Here is a 19,635-nt window from a genome sequence, read left to right as displayed (position 1 = left end):
CCTGGAGGCCAGACCCACATGCTCTCTGCTTCGTCTTCCTTCATCTTCCAAGACACATGGAGCTACACTGATGGAAACAGAGCCCTGGAGCTGGAGGAGCCACGTGGAGACCCACGCCAACACTGAGATGCTTCCACTGCCACTGGATCCACAAGACTTTCCACCCGCTGGCCTGTGATCTTCCTGCATTCGGCATTATTGCATGGCTGTGCAAGTCTGAAGAGGAATTTATAGACTGGTGTTGGACATACAGGCTAATGTCGGACTTATGGACTTGATCTGGACTGGGCTGGGATGTTTTCTCAACATGCAATTGCTCTTGGATATAAAGCTCTCTCTAACACACATATGAGTGTCTATGAATCTGCTTCTCTAGTCCACCCAGACTGACACAGGAGACTTGTAATGACCAAGTGGACAGAAAGCGCAGGCATCCTGGTGCTGTCGCTCCTCTCTCTGTCTTTCACTCACACCTCGGGGACTCAGGCAGCAGCCCTGCCCCGGCCTCCACCTTCTCCCAGACTCCCCGCCCTAGACAGGGACACTCCAGCTGGATCTGCTCCCACCACACCTTCAGCTCTCAGCCCTGGAGTGGTCTCCGGAGCTGCTCTACTCAGGGCCCTGTCTCCAGCCTTGGGGGACAGAGACAGCTTGTCCCCCACACCACCCCTCTCAGCAGGACCACACCTGTCCTCAAGAAGCAGAGGTCACACTGTGGGGTCAGGAGTCAGACGCTTCTCAATCCTGACCCTGTGACTTGCAGGAGACACCTGGCATCACTCAGCCTGTGTTGTTCTGTGGATTTGTTGTGGGTTCGAATAAATGACAGCCACTAGAATGTCTTGCTGATTTAGAAGAGTCTTTATTCGGTTATAATGGGACTGCCGGACTCTAAAGGTGATTCTTTGACTGCAGTGCCCAATCCACATTTCAGTTCATCTTTAAAGGCAAAAAATTCATTTATCTTTTGTCTAAGACTTAAACTAGCGTGGACAGAAGCAGAAAGCAAAACCCATGTTACTTTTCTTTAGGGTTAGTGTCGAGACCACTTCCAACCATGGCCTTGACAAAGTCAGCGCGTGGAGGAGGAGCATTCAAAGAAGGCTCCACCGAGGAAGTCTCTCCCGTGAACCCTTTGGAATTATTGGCCTGATATCATTATTGATAATTGTAGCTGCTCTCTGGTTCTTGATAATCTTGATCACTTCCCCTTTTTGGGAAACAACTGATGTCAACTGAGGAATATTCCCCAGAACTTGAGGTTACTCCCCTTCCTATGACTTTGAAAGATCCATGTCCTGACTGCGTGCAAAGTGTACAATAACACTAGAAACTGGAAGCCAGGAACCCCCCCGAAGGAATTTCTGTTAGATCTTGAGCAGGCTGCGCTATTGCAACCGAAACCCACGGAAATCCCAGAGGCTCATTTGGAAGATTTTGTGCAAGACTCTAAAAAAGTTTATCATCCTCTTCCCACGGTTTTTCCCTTTCCTTATATTGGTTACCACATAGGGGGGAGAATACAGCATCCCCTCCAGGAAGTAACCCAAAGAGAAAAAGAGTTCCTGACCCTGATTTACTTTATACAGGGGCTTGTAATGAAAATGGCATAAGAATCGTTAACAAAGAAGGTGGACAAGTTCCGTTTAGTAGTTTAGGTTTTATGGAACGGTTAGCAAGAAGAGGGCCTCCATGATGTTTGAAGTCCACTGAAGCAAAGCTACCTATTGTGAGGCAACTCATGCCTTGGTACAGAAAGACTTTTGGGAGTTTAATTTATGGAAACTTAGTGGAAAAGTCAGAACAAGAAATGAAAACCCTAGAGGAACAGCCTAAGAAAGAACAGCCAAAGCCTGTCAAGCAATTTTTGTGATTGATAATGAAATGCATCAATGCTTTATTGATTTCATAGTTAGAACAACGCACCCTAGTTAAAGTGTGCTCAGTTATTGTTAGAAGGTTTATGTCTATCACCCTTGTGGTTGAGACAGTTTTAGTTTCAAGGTGTACTAAATTTTAACCAAGAATCATGTTGTGTATCTAATTGAGAGTAAAGATATGTGATTATGTAACTTGTCATGGTTTTGTGGCCTGAGAATTTCCTGATGTATGACCTCAGGCCATAAGCTTTAAGCCAAGAAAAAGAATATATAAGTTGAAGCATTATTAGGGGCATGAATAAAACTGGAAGAGTCACCAGCAACCTTTGAGTCGTGTGGTTTCTGTCTCCCACTCACCGACGCCGTGACCCACCTTGAGGGACCCCTGGACCTTGCTGCAGCTGGACTGCGGCAGGTTAGGGAGCATTACAGGGTACAGCATTGACGATAACATTCTGGGAACTTGAGGAAGAGCAAGCATGCAGTACAAGGTACATTCCTATCATAAAAGAAACAAGACCAAAATTGACTATAACATCCCGGTTATCATGACAAGATTAACTGCACCACTCAGACAACATCGAAAGGAACAATATTAAAACAAGTGACACGTTGAAGAATAGTCGAAACATTGTCGTGTCCAGAACCTGGGGACATGGAAGAACATTCTAAAATCAATCACAGTGGAATTTTCCAAGATGAGAGGGGAAAGGAGGAAGGTCATGCAGCAGCTAAAAAATGGAGTTTCTTTTGCTAGTCTGCCTCGGATTGGGGGCTTGGTGGGGGGCTGGGGCTGGGGCATGCAGGTGGGGCCCACAGGGACACTGCCCTCATTGTAAGGAGGTCCCATGTGATATAGCCAACTAAATAATAATTCAGGCTCCTAATGTCGACGTCAGCCCGCATCAAATTCTCGGGAAGCTGAGCCCCACGCTCTGCTGCGGTCTCTCGTCTCACATCCTGCAGCCACAGGTCAGAGGTCTTGGACCCTGACCCTCTAGGCGGGCCCGCCGCTGCCTCTGGCACCGTGTCTCCTTTGTGCCCCCCCAGTGTGCCGGTGGGTCCAGGGAGGACCAAGCAGAGACCTTTTTCTAAAACATTTTATTAGGGGCTCATCCAACTCTTATCACAATCCATACATATATCACTTGTGTGAAGCACATTTGTACATTCATTGCCCTCATCGTTCTCAAAACATTTGCTCTCCATCTAAGCCCCTGGCATCAGCTCCTCATTTTTCCCTCCCTCCCCTCTCCCCCCTCCCTCTTGAACCCTTGATAATTTATAAATTATTATTTTGTCATATCTTACACTATCTGACATCTCCCTTCACCCACTTTTCTGTTGTCCGACCCCTACGGAGGAGGTTATATGTAGATCCTTGTAATCGGTTCCCCTCAGAGACCATTTTTGATGAGAACAAGCAGGCAGAGTGTGCCTGTGAGGGGCAGTGGGCATGCCTGCAGGGGGCTTGTGAGGGGCCACAGGGCAGGGCCACCCAGGAGCCCCAGTGTGGGGCTGGGCAGAGTGCAGAGCCCCTCAGAGCCTTTTCCTGTGACGGCTGTGTGGGCAGACTTCCGGGGAGAGCACGGGGAGGGGGCTCATGGCAGCGGGTGGTTCCTGGTTGGGGAGGCCCAGGGCCAGGCAGGCATGGGGTGCAGTTTTCCTCTTGCAGCTCCGGAGCCAGGGCCAGGCCTGCACAGGCTCCACCCACCAGAACCGGCTCCTGGATCCCGCTGCAGGACCCCCAGGAACACCCCCACCCCCGCCAGGTGAGAAGCCTGGCAGGGACAGGCACTGCTCCGGGAGAAGCAGGTGGGCAGGGATCATGCTCTTTCAGAACCCCCGAGGCACCAGCTTGGACGGCACGGCCTGGCCGTGGGGCGCCACAGCCATCTCGGGGGGGGGGGGCTGGTGTGAAAGCTGTGCCACCCAGTCCCGCTCCTGCAGTGGCCATGAGGCAGGAGGGAGCCCAGGTCCTCCCGCTCTGCTGCGGAGGTCCAGTCACCTCCCACCCCTCCCAGCTGCCGCTCCGCCCAGAGAGCGCCCCCCCTAATGATGGCCCCTCCTGTCTCCCGACCTCGGAGTTTAGGCCTTTTCTTGTGCACCTTCCTCCTAGCTGCGCGGGGATCGCGTGCAGATTGTTTATGTCAGTGCGTTGGTTTCAAGAATCTCCCGTGTGCATAGTGACGGAGTGGACTTTCAGAACCCAGCAAGCCATCTCCACTGTCTCCTTCCAGAGCGGGCTCATCAGCAGACCTGCGTCCAGGGAGCGGTCCTCCTGTTGGCTGCCCCTCGCCCACGCGGCAGGTGAGGGCCAGCAGGGAGGTTCCGAGGCGGCCCGCGCTGGAGCGTCCGCCAGGGGCGCCGCTGGGCGGGCGGGCGGACCCCGGGCCCGCGGATTGGCCTCGCGGGCTGCCGTACCGACTATAAAAGACGCAGCGTGGCCTCCCTCGTCCTTTCCGGGCAGCGCAAGCGACTGCCATGGCGGCTGCTTGGGCCGCTGGCCCGTCCTCCGGCGTGGGGGCTGCTCCCCCGCCCGTCGCGCTCCGCGCCCTTGGGGACACGCGGCCGCAGACAGCCCGGGCTCGAGTCCTGGCGGGTCGGCGCCCCGCGAGGGCCGCCCCCCCCAACGCCCCTCCGCCGGGCCGGGACCAGCTTGCTACTGAGAGTGGCTGCACGGCTTGACGACGGCCACTCTGCCCGAGGCGGGGCCCGGGGTCCCGAGCCCCATCCAAATGGGGCCGAGAATGGCGGGGGCAGGCGAGTAACCGATCGTGCAGGTGCGACCCGCACCCACCGCCGCCATGTGTTCCAGAGACGGGCAGTGACGGCTGCTTACCCAGCCCTTGGTGAGTGGCAGCTTCCCGGTGCCGGGTCCAGTCACACTGCCCCTAGAGGCGTTGCAGCGTGGCCACCCTGTCACAGCTGTGTCATTAGAGGGCAGAGAGAAGAGGGGCTATGTCTAGGCTCAGGGGTCTGACGTGAACCACCTGAGGATGACTGCTAGCCCCACAGTCCTATTGCACCTATGTGACTTGGGCCACCTGGGGAACCTGAAGGGTTGGGGGGGGGGTTCCCCTGCTGAGTCATTTTGCAAAATGACAAGATCATGGGAGCTGGATGACAGGTGATGGGCACCGTTGTCTTTCGGGGGCAGGACACCTGAAAGCTGCCGTTGCCCACTGTAGGGGGGGTCCAAGCAAGCCTATGTCTAAGGGTGACTTGGGAGGGGGCTGGCTCATCCACAGCTGACTGGTTGCCTTGTCCCCCGTTCAGTGCAGCCCCTTGGCTGGTTAATTTAATGCACAAAGCCAGGTGATGTCCTGCTCGTGGGCACTGGCCACAGTCACCGACTGACCACCACCCTTCTGCCAAGACTCAGCCACAGACCACGGTAAGGAAGGCGCATCCCAGGCCCCAGTGGGAGTGGGGCTGCCCTGGCTCAGCCAGCACCGGGGGTGGCACTCTGCTGTGCCTGTGACAGCAGTGGGCCGAGAGGAAGTGGCTGTTTCTACACTCAGTGCCCCCACCCGTGGGCGCTAAGAATGGTTTATAGCCTGACATTCCCCACGGGGGTGAGGGTGACTTTCACAAGGCATTCTTAACAGCCCCTTCAAATGAAGGTGTGGGCTCCCATGCTCTGAGGGGCTCCCTCACAAGGCTGGCTTTGTTCTAGGGTGCTGGGCGCGCGTCAGGTACCTGCAGCCTCCTGGCCCTGCAGCCCACGCCCTCCCTCTCAGGAGGGGCTCCCTCTCATGACTGGCTTTCTGTCCACAGGTACAGACCGCAGGAGCCCCCCTCCATGCCAGAAGCACATCCCACTGGCAGACACGGAGGTGGGGAGGGCACGGTGCGCCACAGCCTCAGTGGGACACAGGCAGGTGTGGACTGAAGATGACCCTGTGTCTGTGCCACACAGCTGCCAGCTAAGGGCTGCTGGGAGGATGGTGGGGTCTGGCAGAGGCTCCGTGGAGAAGGAATCCTTTGGAAATAAAGTGAGCTGAAGGTGGTGTGTGGAATTCTCTTTTCCCGAGGAGATCATTTATTTCTGTGTTGGGAAAATTGAGGGGGGGTGTGAACTGGTCCCAGACCCAATAGGACATTGCCTCTGGTTGGCCCATTGACCCAGGCTACACCACACAGTGCTTTGAAGTGGTGTGGGAGGCTGCAGGGGCACCAAGGCCCCTGTCTGCCCCTTGCATATCCCACCTCCAGAATCCTGTGATCTCAGGCAGCCTGATGGATCCCCATAAACTGACAGTGGCCCCCAGGGCCTCCAGTAAAAGCTAGGCTGCCTGGGCCCTTCCCCTCCTCCCCCTTGGAACTGGGGGCTGCTCCTGGCAGAGGTCTCCTGCTGGGGGGCAGGGAATTTTCATGAGGTCACCCCCAGCATTGGAGGGAGCCCAGACTCCACATGAACCACTGCCCAGGGGGTGCCTGCCCCCCCCAACCCAATCCAGCTAGGAGTACTTGGTGTGAGAGATCTCCTTCCAGAGCAGTGTCTTCAGGTGGCTGAGCACCAGTGCGTGGCGAGCCTCCACCTGGCTAGCCGGCCCGCTCAGCGTGGTGCAGGTGCGCAGCCGGCGGCCCAGCTCCGCACGCAGGGCTGCAGGGGCACCGGGCAGCAGGTAGCCCCGCAGCAGCTCGCAGGCCTTGGCCAGGTTGGGCTGGACCAGGTCACCTTTGCACTGGCGCAGGAGGCGGTCGCAGGGCGCCCGGCAGTCCCGGCCATAGGTGCAGTCCTCGCTGCGCTCACAGTGGCGGCCCTGCAGGAAGCGGCGCACAGCTGCCTCAGGTGCCACCTGCTGCAGGTCGGCCATCTTGAAGTCGTAGCTGGCTGTGTGGCGCACGGTGGCCAGCGTGGTCTCGCACAGGTAGAAGGTCCCGTAGGCTCCGTGGAAAAGCTCCTCCAGGAACTCCAGCAGGCCCACAGCCACCTTGGCCCGCGAGGGCCAGGCAGGGCCCACCCACTGCTGCAGGGCATGGCGCAGGGCCGCAGGCAGCAGTGGGAGCAGAGCAGCCGGCAGCAAGGTGGCCTGGGCCGAGCCGGGCGGGCGGCTCTCAGTGAGGTACAGGTCCCCACAGTGGCCCAGCAGCCGCACCGTGTGGCCCTGGCCCTGCAGGGCCAGCAGCAGCAGGAACTCCGTGCGCTGCAGCAGCGCCCACACGGACTTGGCCTCAGCCAGGGACACCCGGCTGTCCTCGTTGAAGTCGGCCATGGCCAGGACCTGGCCCACCAGTGCGGGCAGCGAGGGCAGGTCTCCCAGGGTTGCCTGCACCGGGGAAGTGGTGGGGGACGGCATGGAGGGGTCTCCAGGGTACCTCAGTGTTTTTCCCTTGGGGATGGGCACTCAAGTGGATGGCAGAACTGGCCGAGGGTGAGAGGCCAGCCCCCTCACGCCGGCCCCTCCCCCTCTGCTCTCCCCCATCTTTCTTTACATTTGCGGGCCCCAGGCCGGTACCTCTGCTTCCTCCTGCACCTCTCACTGGTGTCTGTCTGCACCCCTATATCCACCTCCCCCCACATCAGTCTCCGAGATGACTGACCTTGAGGAAGCTGAAGGTCATCTGGCGGAACTCCTCTACGGAGGTGCCCCGCACTGGTTTGTTGAACAGCACCAGCTCAGGCCGGGGGGCGGCATCCGGCCGGGCCTTTGTGCCCGGGGCCTCTTGTACCGTACACTTGATGATCACCTCCTTGTCCTGCCAGAACCCGCTGTACACCTGCCCGGAGCCAGGAAGTATGGAGACGGCCACCCCACCCCTCTAGACGGAGCCACAGGGGGTCCATCAAATTGGCAGCCCACCCCCACCGGCCAGGTCCTCACCTGCTGCCCGGGCACCGATGACAAGCAGGTCCTCCACTCTACGGCGTGCAGGTCACACATGTCCCGGCAGACGGAGCCTGAGATGATGCCCTTGTGGTACTGCTCACACTTGGGGGGCAGCAGAAAGGACCCAGCTGGCAGCAGCTCTGGGTACCACTCCTCCAGGGCCCCCTCCCCTCCACCCAGAGAGCCTGGCCCTGCCCACTCCCCCACCCCATCACCACCAGCACACACTGGCACAGGGGGAGGCAGGTCCCCCTAGCCTTCCTTGTGAGGCTGGTGGCCCAATGTGCCAGTTTCCAGAGGGGGCTGGCCAGAGGCTGCCCCCACCCCACCCCCATCCACCTAGCTAGCCTGTGGGGGCTTCGCCCAAGGATGACAGTGCTGAGACCCCGGCTTCAGACACCAGAGGGTGCACCAGGCTCAGTGGTGGGTAAGGAATTTGTGGGGTGGGCTCAGAGCCCCCCTCAAAATGAGAGCCTCAGTAGTGTTGGGGGATCGTTGCCCAGGGTGGGGGCCTTTGGTGGGAGAGGCCTCAGGGAGCTGCTGGGAGTTTCCATACCCACCCATCCGTCTGCTTTTCCCCACCACCCCCATAGGGTCACCCTGGCCCCCAGTGGCAGGACCGGCTTGTGAATCAGGGTGCTCAGGGGAGGCCCAGGTCAGCAGACGGAGGAAGCCCTTCCCGTGGTGGTAGTGACAGTAGGGCTCAGCAGGGTTCTCCCTGGCCCTACATCTGTCCTCTCACAAAGGGACTCCACAAGGGTTGTGTCCCTCAGCAGGGGGTGTCTTCCTGCTCCCACCAGCCTGAGACCCCAGCATCTGAGGGAGCGGCAGTCCCCAGTCAAGCAGCCTCCTGAACCAGCCTGGAGGAACTGGGGAGATGCAGGCCCAGCCAGGTAGCTGCCCCCTCATCCGCAGGTGGGGGGGCCTCTGCCCACAATGATGTCCTGGGGCTCACTGCTACCCACCCCAGCCCTGGACTGGAACCTGCAATTCCTAGGGATCCAGCAAGAAAGGTGGGTTCCTGGTGAGGGGAGAGGGTAGGAGGAGCCAGAACCTGGTGTGCTGTGAGGTGGGGGACAGTGGTGAGGGCTTGGGCAGCACCAGGAGGACCAATGGCAGTGTGAAAGGCCACTCACTCCTAATCGTGACCTGAACACAGCACAGCAGGCAGCCAGAACAGGGGGCCTGGGTGGGGGTGAGGGCAGGAAAATCAGTCAGCCCCTCCTGTCTGGCAGTTTGGAGGAGGAGGGCTCCAGCGTAGAGTGGGTGCTCAGAACTACCCCCCCGCAGGACCCCACATCTCACCTGGGCCAGGTCTTGCTGCCTGCCTCAATTTCCCCAGGACCTTGCCCACTGTCTACAATCTGTTCCTGGTGGCCCTCAGACCCTGCTGCTTCACCCCCTCCAGGCCCCTCCACCTACAGGAGCCCATCACCCAGCCTGGGCCACTCCAGGCCCACCCTCCTCTGCCCCCTTCCTTGTCCGTCAGCCCCTGCTAGTAGCTGGAGTCATCCGCACCCTGGCTGAGAGCGGAGGAAGCCCCTGCTGCCCGCCCAGGCCTGGCCTCTGGACGCTGCCAGGGACACTGTAAGACCAGAAAAGGACAGAGCTCTGGAGGGTGGGGGAGAGTGTTGGGGGGACTGACCCAAGTCCCATGGGAACAGGCTCCCCATGGGTGGAGCTGGCCCCTGCATCTCCTGTTCAAACACCTCGGCCTTCCCACCTCACTGCAGCTCCCCCAGGACACAAGACCCTGAGCGACCACCCCCTCCCGGGAGCAGGCCAGCGTCCACCCTGCACTCACAATGACCAGCCGGCAGACATGGCCGCGACAGAGCTCCGCATAGGAGGAGTAGTGCACATACACCAGCCAGCTGCCCGCCAGGACACTCAGCCAGATCAGGAGGGCATAGCGGACCCTGAGGCCCGGGAGCCGGCCCTGCGGGGAGACACGTGTTGGGACCCTGAGCCGGCCCTCAGACCCGTCAGAGCCAACAGAAACCTCACGGAGGCTGGGATGGCCTGGCCTCTCCTGGGATGTTCCAATGCCCAGGGCCAGCCCAGTTCAGGACCCCCAGCCCAGCTGCACCTGCTGAGCCCCACAGCAGAGGACACAACCCTTGCCGGTGGGGCCCCAGCTGGAAGTCCCCATCCTTCTCAACCTCTCTGCCTCAGTTTCCCCAGCTGTCAAGTGAAGACCTGGCGTGAGTGAACTGAGGGCACTGTCTCCCATCCCACTACCCCAAACTGGAGCTGTCAAGGGTGCCAGTTGGGGACCGCCTTTGAGCTCCCCCCTCCCCAGCCCAGACCCAGCAAACCCCAGGCTCCAGGAGTGGCCAGCAAAGGGTGATATGGCACCCAGGGGACGCCTTACCCACCAAAGGCTTGACCAAGAGGCAGGGCCCTGGATTCCAGACTGTGCAGGGGCAGGGTGGCAGGAGGCCGTGTGACTGACCACAAAGTCCTCCCAGCCAGGGGCTGAGCCTGCCTGGGGCCATGCATGGACTAGCTTCCAGGGAGGGCTGACAGCTGGGGCTTAGCCAGTCCTTGCAGTGGCCAGCCACCAGCCAGGCCCACCCATGGAGCGGAGCAGCAGGGCAGACAGCGCAGATCTCCAATCTCACTCAGACCCTATTAGCTCTGGGTGCCAGGGCCACTGGCTCCTCTCGGAGGGCAAGGGTGCCAGCCTGGACAGACTGCTGGCCACCCTGGAAGGATCCTGAGGTCCCGGGACCACCCCAGGAGGCAAGGTGGGGTCCCTCGGGCCACAGGTGTGCAGCAGGTCCAGCTGAGCCCCACTCTTTGGCACCAACTGGACTTTCTCTCAAGTGTTTGGAAAGAAAACAGGAAAGCAAAGATGTATGGGGGTCCGGCAGGCCACGGTCAGCTAGACTGCTTCCGGGCAGCAAACAATAGAGGCCCCTGGCTCAGACTCGGGGTCGGGCAAGGATAAACTGGGGGATTCCCAACGCTTCCTGGTCAGGCTCCGGGCCCCCTCCTCTTGGGCACCAACCCCTTGGGGCTCCTCCCCCTCCCTGTCAGCTGGTTCTTCTGGCAGGTTGACAGGAGTAGGCCAGGTGACCAGCAAGATCCCCCGACCCACCCCAAGCCCTGACCCCTGCCAAGTGCCTAGGGCTGGTAAGCTCTGTGGACCACTGGCCGGCCACCAGAGTGGCCCTGAGCAGTGCCCAGATCCCAGGCAGGGTGCCCTCCATCCCACCGACACCCCTTTACCATGCGTGCGGGCTGCCTGCCGGAGGGAGCGTGACTGGCCAGGCCGACAAAGTCTGGACCAGCTCCTGGTAGAGGTCTGGGGACAGTGACCCACGCTCAGAACTGTACTGGGCCAGGCTCCTACATCGCCCAGTCTGGAGGGCGTGGGGGACAGGTCCAGAGGCATCCTAATACTAGCTCTAAGCCCCAAACTCACACCCCAACCTCCGGCCCGGATGGGATGAGCCCATGGTTTCTGGCACCTCAGCCCCATGCCTGGGCAGGAGCCCAGAGGCTGGCTTTCCCATGGAGACCAGCTGCACTCCCGTTCCCCCAAGGGCATGGCCCAGGGGCTCCTGCTGCCCCAAGCCCTGGACGGATGGTCCTGTGGGGTGGGTCTGCAGGGTCATGGGGTGGTTCTCAGAGTCAGTGGAAGTTGGATGCAGGCCTGGCCCTGATTACCGCAGTGCAGGATGGGAGAGGGGTCAGGCGGTTGGAGGGCACTGGTCCAAGGTCACTATGTGACAGGCTCATCCCTGCCCAGGCTGGCGGGACCAGGGGACGCCTCCCCTCCAGAGGGCGTTTGCATTGGTACCGAGCGTCCATGGCAGGAAAGCCAGCCTGCGTTTTTAAGCCAGCAGGCCAGCGCAGGGGACCCGAGACAGGGGTCAGCCCCCGCGGCAGCGCGCGCCCACTCGCCCCTGCCCATTAACTCCTGCGGCCCCGGAGCCCACCCGCCGCCCCTCCGCGCGCGCCCCCGCGCCGCCCCGCTCCTTCTCCGCGCGTCCGGGGGCGAGCGCGGGCGCCGGGCCTGCGCCGGCAGGGTGGCCCCGGGGCGGGGCGCCGCGGACGCCCCCCAGCCGCGCGGCCGAGCCGGCTCACCTGCAGGCCCTTGGAGAAGGGGCAGAAGAGCGCGAGGTGCACCAGGCGCCGCAGCCGCCGCATGGTGCGGGCGCGGGCCCGGCGGGCGCTGGCTCGGCTCGGCCGGCGCGCTCCCTCGGCGGCCGTGCGCGCCCCCGCCCGCGCGCCCCCCGCCCGCCTGCCCGCCCGCCCGCGTTAAAGGCGAGGGCGCGCCTTTCTGACGGCCGATCGCGGCGGGCGGGGGCGGGGGGCAGGGGTGGGGAGAGCGGCCCGGAACCCCAGCCGCCCACCACGCCGCACCGAAGGGGAGGGAGCCCCTAGGACCCCCATCCCTGAGCGGCATTGGGCCGGCCTCGAAGCCACCCGGCCCGGCCGACGTCCTGGGAGCCGGAGCCAGCCCGAGCGAGCACGGTGGGCACGGGCCGGACCCGTGTGTCCAGGCTGGGCGGCGAGCCTTCCCGTTTTCGATCCTTGGTCTCCTTGGCCCGCAGGAAGGCTTACCTGGTCGGCGGTGGAGCCCAGGCGACCCCCTGCCCGAGGCCGCACGCGCTCCCCGCCCCCCAGCCCTGGCTAACCCGGAATGGCGATCAGAGGCAGCCTCTCGCCCCACCTCTCCGGAGTTATTTGTGGCTCGTAGCGACCCCCACCGCCCTGTGGGTTTCTGAGACCGACTCCTTCCTTCGGAGTAGATAGCACCCTGCCCTGGAAAGCCCCGTGTCCATCCATGTCCTGTCCAGCAGGGTGTCTCTCCTTGCTGTGGTGCCCAGGGGCCGGGAGTCAGGTCTGACTCAGACCTGGCCGGGAACTCAACAGAACACGCCCCCTGCCCCTGCCATCCTCCATGTGAGCGGTCAGCTCTGGCCACTGCTTCAACCCATCTCCCGCGGGGTCTTCCTCCTCTGTCCACCAGCCCTCTGCTTTACTGAGCAGGACGTCCCTTTCCAGGGACTGGCCCCTTCTGACCACACGTCCAAGTACAGGAGATGAAGTCTCACCATCCTCGCCCTAAGGAGCCCCCGGACTGTCCTTCTGAAACAGGTTGGTTCTTCAATATTCTTCACACAGCACCCCCATTCCAAAGACACGATTCTTCTGCCTTCTTCCTCACTCATTGTCCAGCTGTCTCGGCCTATGAGGGCGACTGAACGTACTGTGGCCTGGGTTGGGCCCACCTCATCCTCACGCCCTGCATTCAGCCAGCCAGACCCATGGGATGCCGGGGACCCTTGCCCTGCTACGGTCCCTGCATCTGGCTTCCCTTTCTGGGGTCCCTGTAGATGAGCTGCAGCGACCGCGTTGGAAGCCCTTCCGCAACGGTCTGTTTGCGGGTGATCTTCACGGTGCCCTTCAATCGTCCCTTCCCCTTGGGAGGGGACAGGGGCGGATCTCTTCTAGCCCGGTGGTCAGGTAGCTGCCTTCCAAATGTCTTGGTATCCGTGGGACTGCTTCTGGCGCCTTCCCGCTTGCCGAAGCATCCAGCAGGCATTCCCTCGATCCCTGGGGCCTGCTCTTTGCTGAGGTCTTCAGAGAAGCCTGGACGCCTTCAGCACGGGCAGTTCCTCGATCACGAGCCGTCTCCTGAAATGGGTGGATGTGGACCGGCGCCGTTTGGTTCAGTGACTGTATTCCTTCCGTTTCTTTAAGTGCTTCCTGCACCACAGCGACATGCTCACCCAGAGTACCAGTGTAACAAGTGCCAGAAGGGTGGGGAACGGTGAGAAGACATGGGATACTTTTAATGGGGTTTCAAGTTCAAGTTGGGGACGCACAAGACTGGAGCATCCTTGGCACACTGACCTGTTGCCTGAATGGACTCTGGCTTCTGTGATAGTGGTCCCTCTGGGTGAGCAGGCTGGCCTCCCCGCTCCCACTTCCTCTACTCTTACTTCCCCTGGGACTGGCCCTTAATTCCCAATGGGGGCCCAGTCCTGTGGGGCGCTTTTCCGAGTCAAGGGCTATTAACCACCCATCTCCCTCACTGGCACACTCAGAAAAGGAACCACCGCCTACTTCCCCCATCCAGCGGGGTCAGCTTGGGAGCAAGTGCAGCCCCACAGGAGCCTCACTGGCTGGGCTCCCGGACCCTGCTCCTGGGGCTTCTGCCCACACCCCCCCAGGAACACAGTCTTCGGACCCACACACTGCCCCTTTTCTGTGATCTCTGCCCTCGCCCCCATCCTGAAAGACACCTGGTTCTTACCTTAGAGTCTTTGCCACCACAAATAGTGCCCCCCCCCAACCTCAGCCCCTTCTTCTGGGCCAGTCCCAGCTCAGACAGCCAGAACCCTCCTTTCATGGAGACACCCCCAACCCAATGGCCCACTCAGGACCCTATCTTGGCCTTCCCCACTATGCCCTGACCCCACACACATCACTTTCTGATGCCCAGGGTGCCTCCTATGCAGGCCTTCTCCACTGGACCCTGACACCCCATCACTGTACCCTGACTGGCCCCCTACACAGACATGGGCCTGGGTTCTGCTTTGGCCTCTGTAAAAATGGTCCAAACCAAGGCCACGTGTCCTCTGACTTCAGACTCAAACAGCCCTTGTTCATGGCCTCTGGGCCACCAGGGCACCCTGGACCTGACATTAAAGAGCTAATCAGCCTCTTGAGCTAGGCCCGAGCGCCTCATTTCCATAGTCCCACCCAGTCATGTGGGCTGGGGCCTTGGCACAGGTATAAAGTCTCAGCTGTACCTTTTGAAGGAGGGGAGCAGAGCATCCGGAACCCCAGTAGCATAGTGGTTACGGGTGGGGCTTCAGGTGGCAAGGTCTAGTAGTTCAAAATCACTAGCGGCTCCTAGGGAGAGAGATGAGGCTTTTTAACTCTCATCAAGATTCACCGTTTGGGAAACACACATGGGCAGTTCTCTGTCCTATACGGTCTCCATGAGCCTGTTTGTTTTTGGGGGAGCGGGTGTGTTGAACAGAGAAGGCTGAGAACCTGTTGGGCAGAGCAGGGGGGCTGAAGGTAAGATTGGGACAAGACTGAGGTGCAGTGCAGAGCCAGGTCAGAATCAGGCTAGGCCAGGGCCAGCAGCAAGTGAGCAGGATATCCCTGTTGTTCCTAGGGGTCCTGATGGGGGAGAGGGAGTCAAACTCTGGCATCAGAGCCACATGGTAGTAGCACAGTGTCAGACCCTGGGTGGGCTGGGCAGGCCATTTTCACGAGCCCCCCCCAATCCCCAGAAACTCCATATGATGACAGCACCCCCTCCCCTGCTGTCTCCGACAGTTTCCATCCAACCCACATAGTGACCGCAGCCCCCCTTCCATCTGACCCTCAGAAGTCCCTCAGTGACCCCCAGAAGCTCCCACATTGATAGCAGCCTGGAGCCATGAGGGGCTGCCCTCTGCTTAAGGACGGCAGTGGGAGCAGGGCACTCCCTCGGGCACACACAGACATGTGTCAGACATTCACATCACAGGTCACAGCTGTTCCAAGAGCTATGTGTCCCGGCCAGCCCAGGCCGGGCAGACACCGCCCTCCATCTGTCCTCTAGAGGGCAACACTGACGTGTGTGTGTGTGTGTGTGTGTGTGTGTGTGTGTGAATACTCCAATCCGGTGGACAGGGCAGACACCGCCCTCCATCTGTCCTCTAGAGGGCAACACTGACGTGTGTGTGTGTGTGTGTGTGTGTGTGTGTGTGTTTGCTCCATACTCCAATCCGGTGGACAGGGTCCTCAGATGAATTTCAGGATGGACGGCTGGCTAGATCTGAACTTCAGATAAACCACAAATGATTTTAGCTTAAGTGTGAATAAGGAAAATCCAAGAAGAAGCAATGCTGCAGCATTGTGGCACCAGGGGAGAGTATTGAAAAGGCCGTGGATGGCCAGGAGAGCCAGAGTGCTCCTGAGAAGCAGGGCTAGTGAGACCCGCCCCCAGGAGAGACCCATCCCCAAGAAGGACCCCACGCTTGGCCAAACAAACCCACAGCCATCAAGTGCTCCCCGACTCACAGAATCCCGTAGGGTGGAGCAGAACTGCTCCGGAAGGTCCCAAAGCTGTGGACCTTTGTAGAAGCCCACTGCCTCAGCCTCCACCCTCGGAGCAGACGAGGGATTCCAACCGCTGCCCTTTCTGTTGGCAGCCCAGCACTGACCCCACCAGAGAAGACCCTCGATGAGCTGGATCGGCACAATGGCTGCAGCGATGGGCTCAGACGTCGGTGGTGAGGAGGCAGAGGGCCTGGCAGTGATTGGTTCTGCACTCCACGCCCTTGGGCAGCCACAGCAACGACACTGCCCACTGTGCCACCAGGTCGTCTGACTCACAGCCACTCTAGAAGCACAAAACAGAATGGCCCTGTGGCTTTCTAAGACTGTCCATCTCTACAGGAGTAGAAAGCCTCCTCTTTCCCCCACAGAGTGGCTGATGGATTTGAACTGCCGACCTTGCGATTGGTTAGCAGCCCAACACACCACCACACCACAAGGGCTCCAGCCCGGCATATACTTTTCCTGCTCTGTTTTATCTTGTTGAAGAGATGCACCGCAGCACAGGCACTGGTTCAGCGGTGTCCACGCGTACAGCTCAGCGACATGACCACGTTCCCCGAGTTGCGCGGCCCGTGATGATGGACCCACTGGACCCGAGTCTCCCATCTCCTCTGTGGGGGTGCTGCTGCCCGCTGAGCCCCATAACCGTGTCTCAAGGCAGACACTCCACTCAACCACTCAAAGTGCCCGCCGAAGAGTCCATTCACAGCCGCCCTGCAGGACAGGACACGGGACAGCTGCCCCTTTGGGCTTCCCAGCTGTGACTCTTGAAGGGAGCAAAAAGCCTCCTGTTTATCCCAGCAGTCTGCACGGGTTACGCTACACCAGCGGTTCTCAACCTGTGGGTCGCCTAAGACCATCAGAAAACACCTATTTCCCATGGTCTTAGGAAGTGAGACACTGCAGATATGCCCACCTACAAGTGCCCACGCTACACCATGCTCCAAGACAAAATTTCATTTATTTGACAGAAGTAAATACTTCCCTGGCCGTGAGGACGATGACCCCAATTAGAGCAGCCAGTCCACAGAGAGGACCACATGGCCGGCCCCACTGTGAGACATGACACCCCTCACTGACCCATGGCCCTGCGGGGGACAGCACCAGAGACACAGTGTGGGAATTGCACCCGACCTGATCCCACCACACTGAGGCAAAGCACTGGGGGAGTGCAGCGGAACAGCAAGGGAATGGAGCGGCAAGGTGCCCATGGAATGCTGAAGTGGGCCTTTGGGGCCCGGGCGTGGTGCCCCAACAGACTGGACTGGAAAACACTCCAAAAGGCCAACAAATGATCCTTGAACTAACTACAAGCTTTTCTTTCTTGTGTTTTGTTTTGTTCTTTGTCAGTGGTTTGTTGTTGTTTTGTTGTATATTGTTGCTTGGTTTTGCTCTGTCTTGTTTTTGTGCATGTTATATTCTCTGCAGGTCTGTCTAAATAAGATAGGCTGGATGAACAATCTGGAGGAAAAACAACGGGACCAACAGTTCCAGGGGAAATGGGAGAGGGAAAGGTGGGGGGAAAGGAAGTGGTGTTAACAAACCCAGGGGTAATAGAACAAGGGATCCAAATTGGTGGTGAGGTGGGTGAGGGAGGCCTGGTAGGGCATGATCAAGGGTAATGTAACAAAGAGGCATTGCTGAAACCCAGGTGGGGACTGAGCATGATAGTGGGACAGGAGGAAAGTCAAGGGAAACAGAGGAAAGAGCTGGGAGGCAAAGGGCATTTATAGTGGTCTAAACAAAGACATGTACTTATGCAAATATATATGAGGATGGGGAAATAGATCTATGTGTCTATATTTATAGGTTTAGTATTAAGGTGGCAGAAGGACATTGGGCCTCCACTCAAGTACTCCCTCAATGCAAGAATACTTTCTTCTATTAAATTGGCATTCTATGATGCTCACCCTCCCGACACAACCACTGAAGGCAAAGCAGGTGAATAATCAAATGTGGTGAAGAAAGCTGATGGTGCCCGGCTATCAAAAGATATAGCATCTGGGGTCTTAAAGGCTTGAAGATAAACAAGCAGCCATCCAGCTCAGAAGCAACAAAGCCCACATGGAAGAACACACCAGCCTGTGTGATCACGTGGTTCCGAAGGGATCAGGCATCAAAGAACAAAAAATCATATCATTGGATGCACACCTCCATGATACGATCGCCGAGGGCAAACGGGTGCATAAGCAAATGTGGCGAAGGAAGCTGATGGTGCCCGGCTATCAAATGGTATAGCGTCTGGGGTCTTAAAGGCTTGAAGTGAACAAGCGGCCATCTAGCTCAGAAGTAACAAAGCCCACATGGAAGAAGCACACCAGCCTGTGCGATCATGAGGTGTTGAAGGGATCAGGTATCAGGCATCATCAGAACAAAAAAAACTTACCATAGTGAATGAAGGGGGAAGTGCAGAGTGGAGACCCAAAGCTCCTTTTTCGGCCACTGGAGATCCCCTTGCAGAGGGGTCTAGGGGAGATGAGTCAGTCAGGGTGCAATATAGCACCAATGAAAAATACAACTTTCCTCTAGTTCCTAAAAAATGCTTCCTCTCCCCTCCCCCCCTACTATCATGATCTGAATTTACCTTGCAAGTCTGGCTAGACCAGAGGATGTACACTGGTGCATATAGGAGCTGGAGGCACAGGGAATCCAGGGTAGATGATACCTTCAGGACCAGGGGTGTGAGGGGCGATACTGAGAAGCTAGAGGGAGAGTGGGTTGGAAAGAGGGAACTGATTACAAGGATCTACATGTGACCTCCTCCCTGGGGGACAGACAACAGAAAAGGGGGTGAAGGGAGACCTGGATAGGGCAAGATATGACAAAATAATAATCTATAAATTATCAAGGGCTCATGATGGAGGGGGGAGTGGGGAGAGAGGGGGGAAAAAAGAGGACCTGATGCCAAGGGCTTAAGTGGAGAGCAAATGCTTTGAGAATGACGAGGGCAATGAATGTACAGATGTGCTTTACATAATTGATGTATGTATGGATTGTGATAAGAGTTGTATGAGCCCCTAATAAAAGTCTAAAAAAAAAAAGAAGGATAAAAAATGTAAGAGAGGTGGCTTCCTGGCTGGAGGTGGCTTGGGGGAGCTTCTTAGCCGCCGCCGCCGCCACCGTGCTGGGAGACCAAGCTCCAGGCAGAACACGCCATGGGCCGGTTCCTGAACGTGCTACGCAGCTGGCTGGTCATGGTCTCCCTCGTAGGCATGGGGAACACGCTGCAGAGCTTCCGAGACCACATCTTCCTCTAGGAGAAGCTCTACACGGGCAAGCCAGACCTGGAGAGTGGCCTGCAAGCTCGGATCTTTGGGACCTGGACCCTGCTCTCGGCCGGGATTCGCTGCCTCTGTGCCATCGGCATTCACAATAAGACGCTCTGCCACATCACGCTCTGGACCTTCCTCCTGACCCTGGGCCACTTCCTCTCCGGGCTGTTTGTGTTTGGGACAGCAGCCCCCGCGATTGGCGTCCTGGCACCCCTGATGGTAGCAAGCTCCTCCGTCCTCGTCCTCGGGATGCTGGCCGGGCTGTGGTCCCTGGATAGAGAGCGGTTTCAAGACAGAAGAAGAGGAACTGAAGCCAACACCGCCGCTGCCGAGATGCCACCGTCTTCCACCTTAGGCAGCCCCTTCCTCCGCCGTTCGCTGCTCTTCCTTCCTTTCTGGCCTGTCATTAGGCCTCCGGTCCGCTTCTAGCTTTTTGTAGGTTGTTGGGTTCATTTTTGTACATTTAAAACGATTTTTAAAAGATATAACCCATTGCCATTGAGTCGTTTCCAACCCACAGTGATGCGACAGGACAGAGCAGAGCTGCTCCTGTGGGTGGGGTGTCCA

The 19,635-nt window shown here is 58.7% G+C and overlaps 1 protein-coding gene, 1 long non-coding RNA gene, 2 other non-coding genes and 1 pseudogene across 4 annotated transcripts; 4 read left to right on the top strand and 1 right to left on the bottom strand.

The window, feature by feature from the left end:
• The first annotated feature begins 4,355 nt into the window (after positions 1 to 4,355).
• On the top strand, positions 4,356 to 5,896 carry LOC142457789 (uncharacterized). Its single transcript, XR_012786389.1, has 3 exons — positions 4,356 to 4,732; positions 5,160 to 5,277; positions 5,661 to 5,896. It is a non-coding gene; the product is annotated as an uncharacterized LOC142457789 (long non-coding RNA).
• Positions 4,768 to 4,899, top strand: LOC142460630 (small nucleolar RNA SNORA17). The gene has a single exon (XR_012786802.1). It is a non-coding gene; the product is annotated as a small nucleolar RNA SNORA17 (small nucleolar RNA).
• LOC142460575 (small nucleolar RNA SNORA43) lies at positions 5,315 to 5,449 on the top strand. The gene has a single exon (XR_012786754.1). It is a non-coding gene; the product is annotated as a small nucleolar RNA SNORA43 (small nucleolar RNA).
• A 111-nt stretch (positions 5,897 to 6,007) lies between the features above and the next one.
• On the bottom strand, positions 6,008 to 11,875 carry DIPK1B (divergent protein kinase domain 1B). Its single transcript, XM_075558899.1, has 5 exons — positions 11,813 to 11,875; positions 9,522 to 9,656; positions 7,712 to 7,819; positions 7,431 to 7,607; positions 6,008 to 7,156 (listed from the first exon to the last, which is right to left on the bottom strand). Exons 1-5 carry the CDS (start codon positions 11,873 to 11,875, stop codon positions 6,344 to 6,346), a joined length of 1,296 nt encoding a protein of 431 aa, XP_075415014.1. The 3' UTR covers positions 6,008 to 6,343.
• A 7,076-nt stretch (positions 11,876 to 18,951) lies between these two features.
• On the top strand, positions 18,952 to 19,379 carry LOC142457787 (ergosterol biosynthetic protein 28 homolog pseudogene; annotated as a pseudogene).
• Positions 19,380 to 19,635: the final 256 nt, after the last annotated feature.

This window comes from Tenrec ecaudatus, chromosome 10 (assembly GCF_050624435.1).
Source record: "Tenrec ecaudatus isolate mTenEca1 chromosome 10, mTenEca1.hap1, whole genome shotgun sequence".
NCBI classification, from domain to species: Eukaryota; Metazoa; Chordata; class Mammalia; order Afrosoricida; family Tenrecidae; genus Tenrec; species Tenrec ecaudatus.
The sequence above is the reverse complement of the archived record's forward strand: the minus strand, read 5'-3'. Positions and strand labels throughout refer to the sequence as shown.

What these genes read in the sequence shown, in the direction of transcription:
- DIPK1B (XM_075558899.1), bottom strand. Translation starts at nt 11,875, where the DNA reads ATGCGGCGGCTGCGGCGCCTGGTGCACCTCGCGCTCTTCTGCCCCTTC. An exon ending in ATGTCTGCCGGCTGGTCATT is followed by an intron (nt 7,820 to 9,521) that starts GTGAGTGCAGGG and finishes CTGCCCCCCAAG; the next exon opens with TGTGAGCAGTACCACAAGGG. An exon ending in TGACCTTCAGCTTCCTCAAG is followed by an intron (nt 7,157 to 7,430) that starts GTCAGTCATCTC and finishes TCCCCGGTGCAG; the next exon opens with GCAACCCTGGGAGACCTGCC.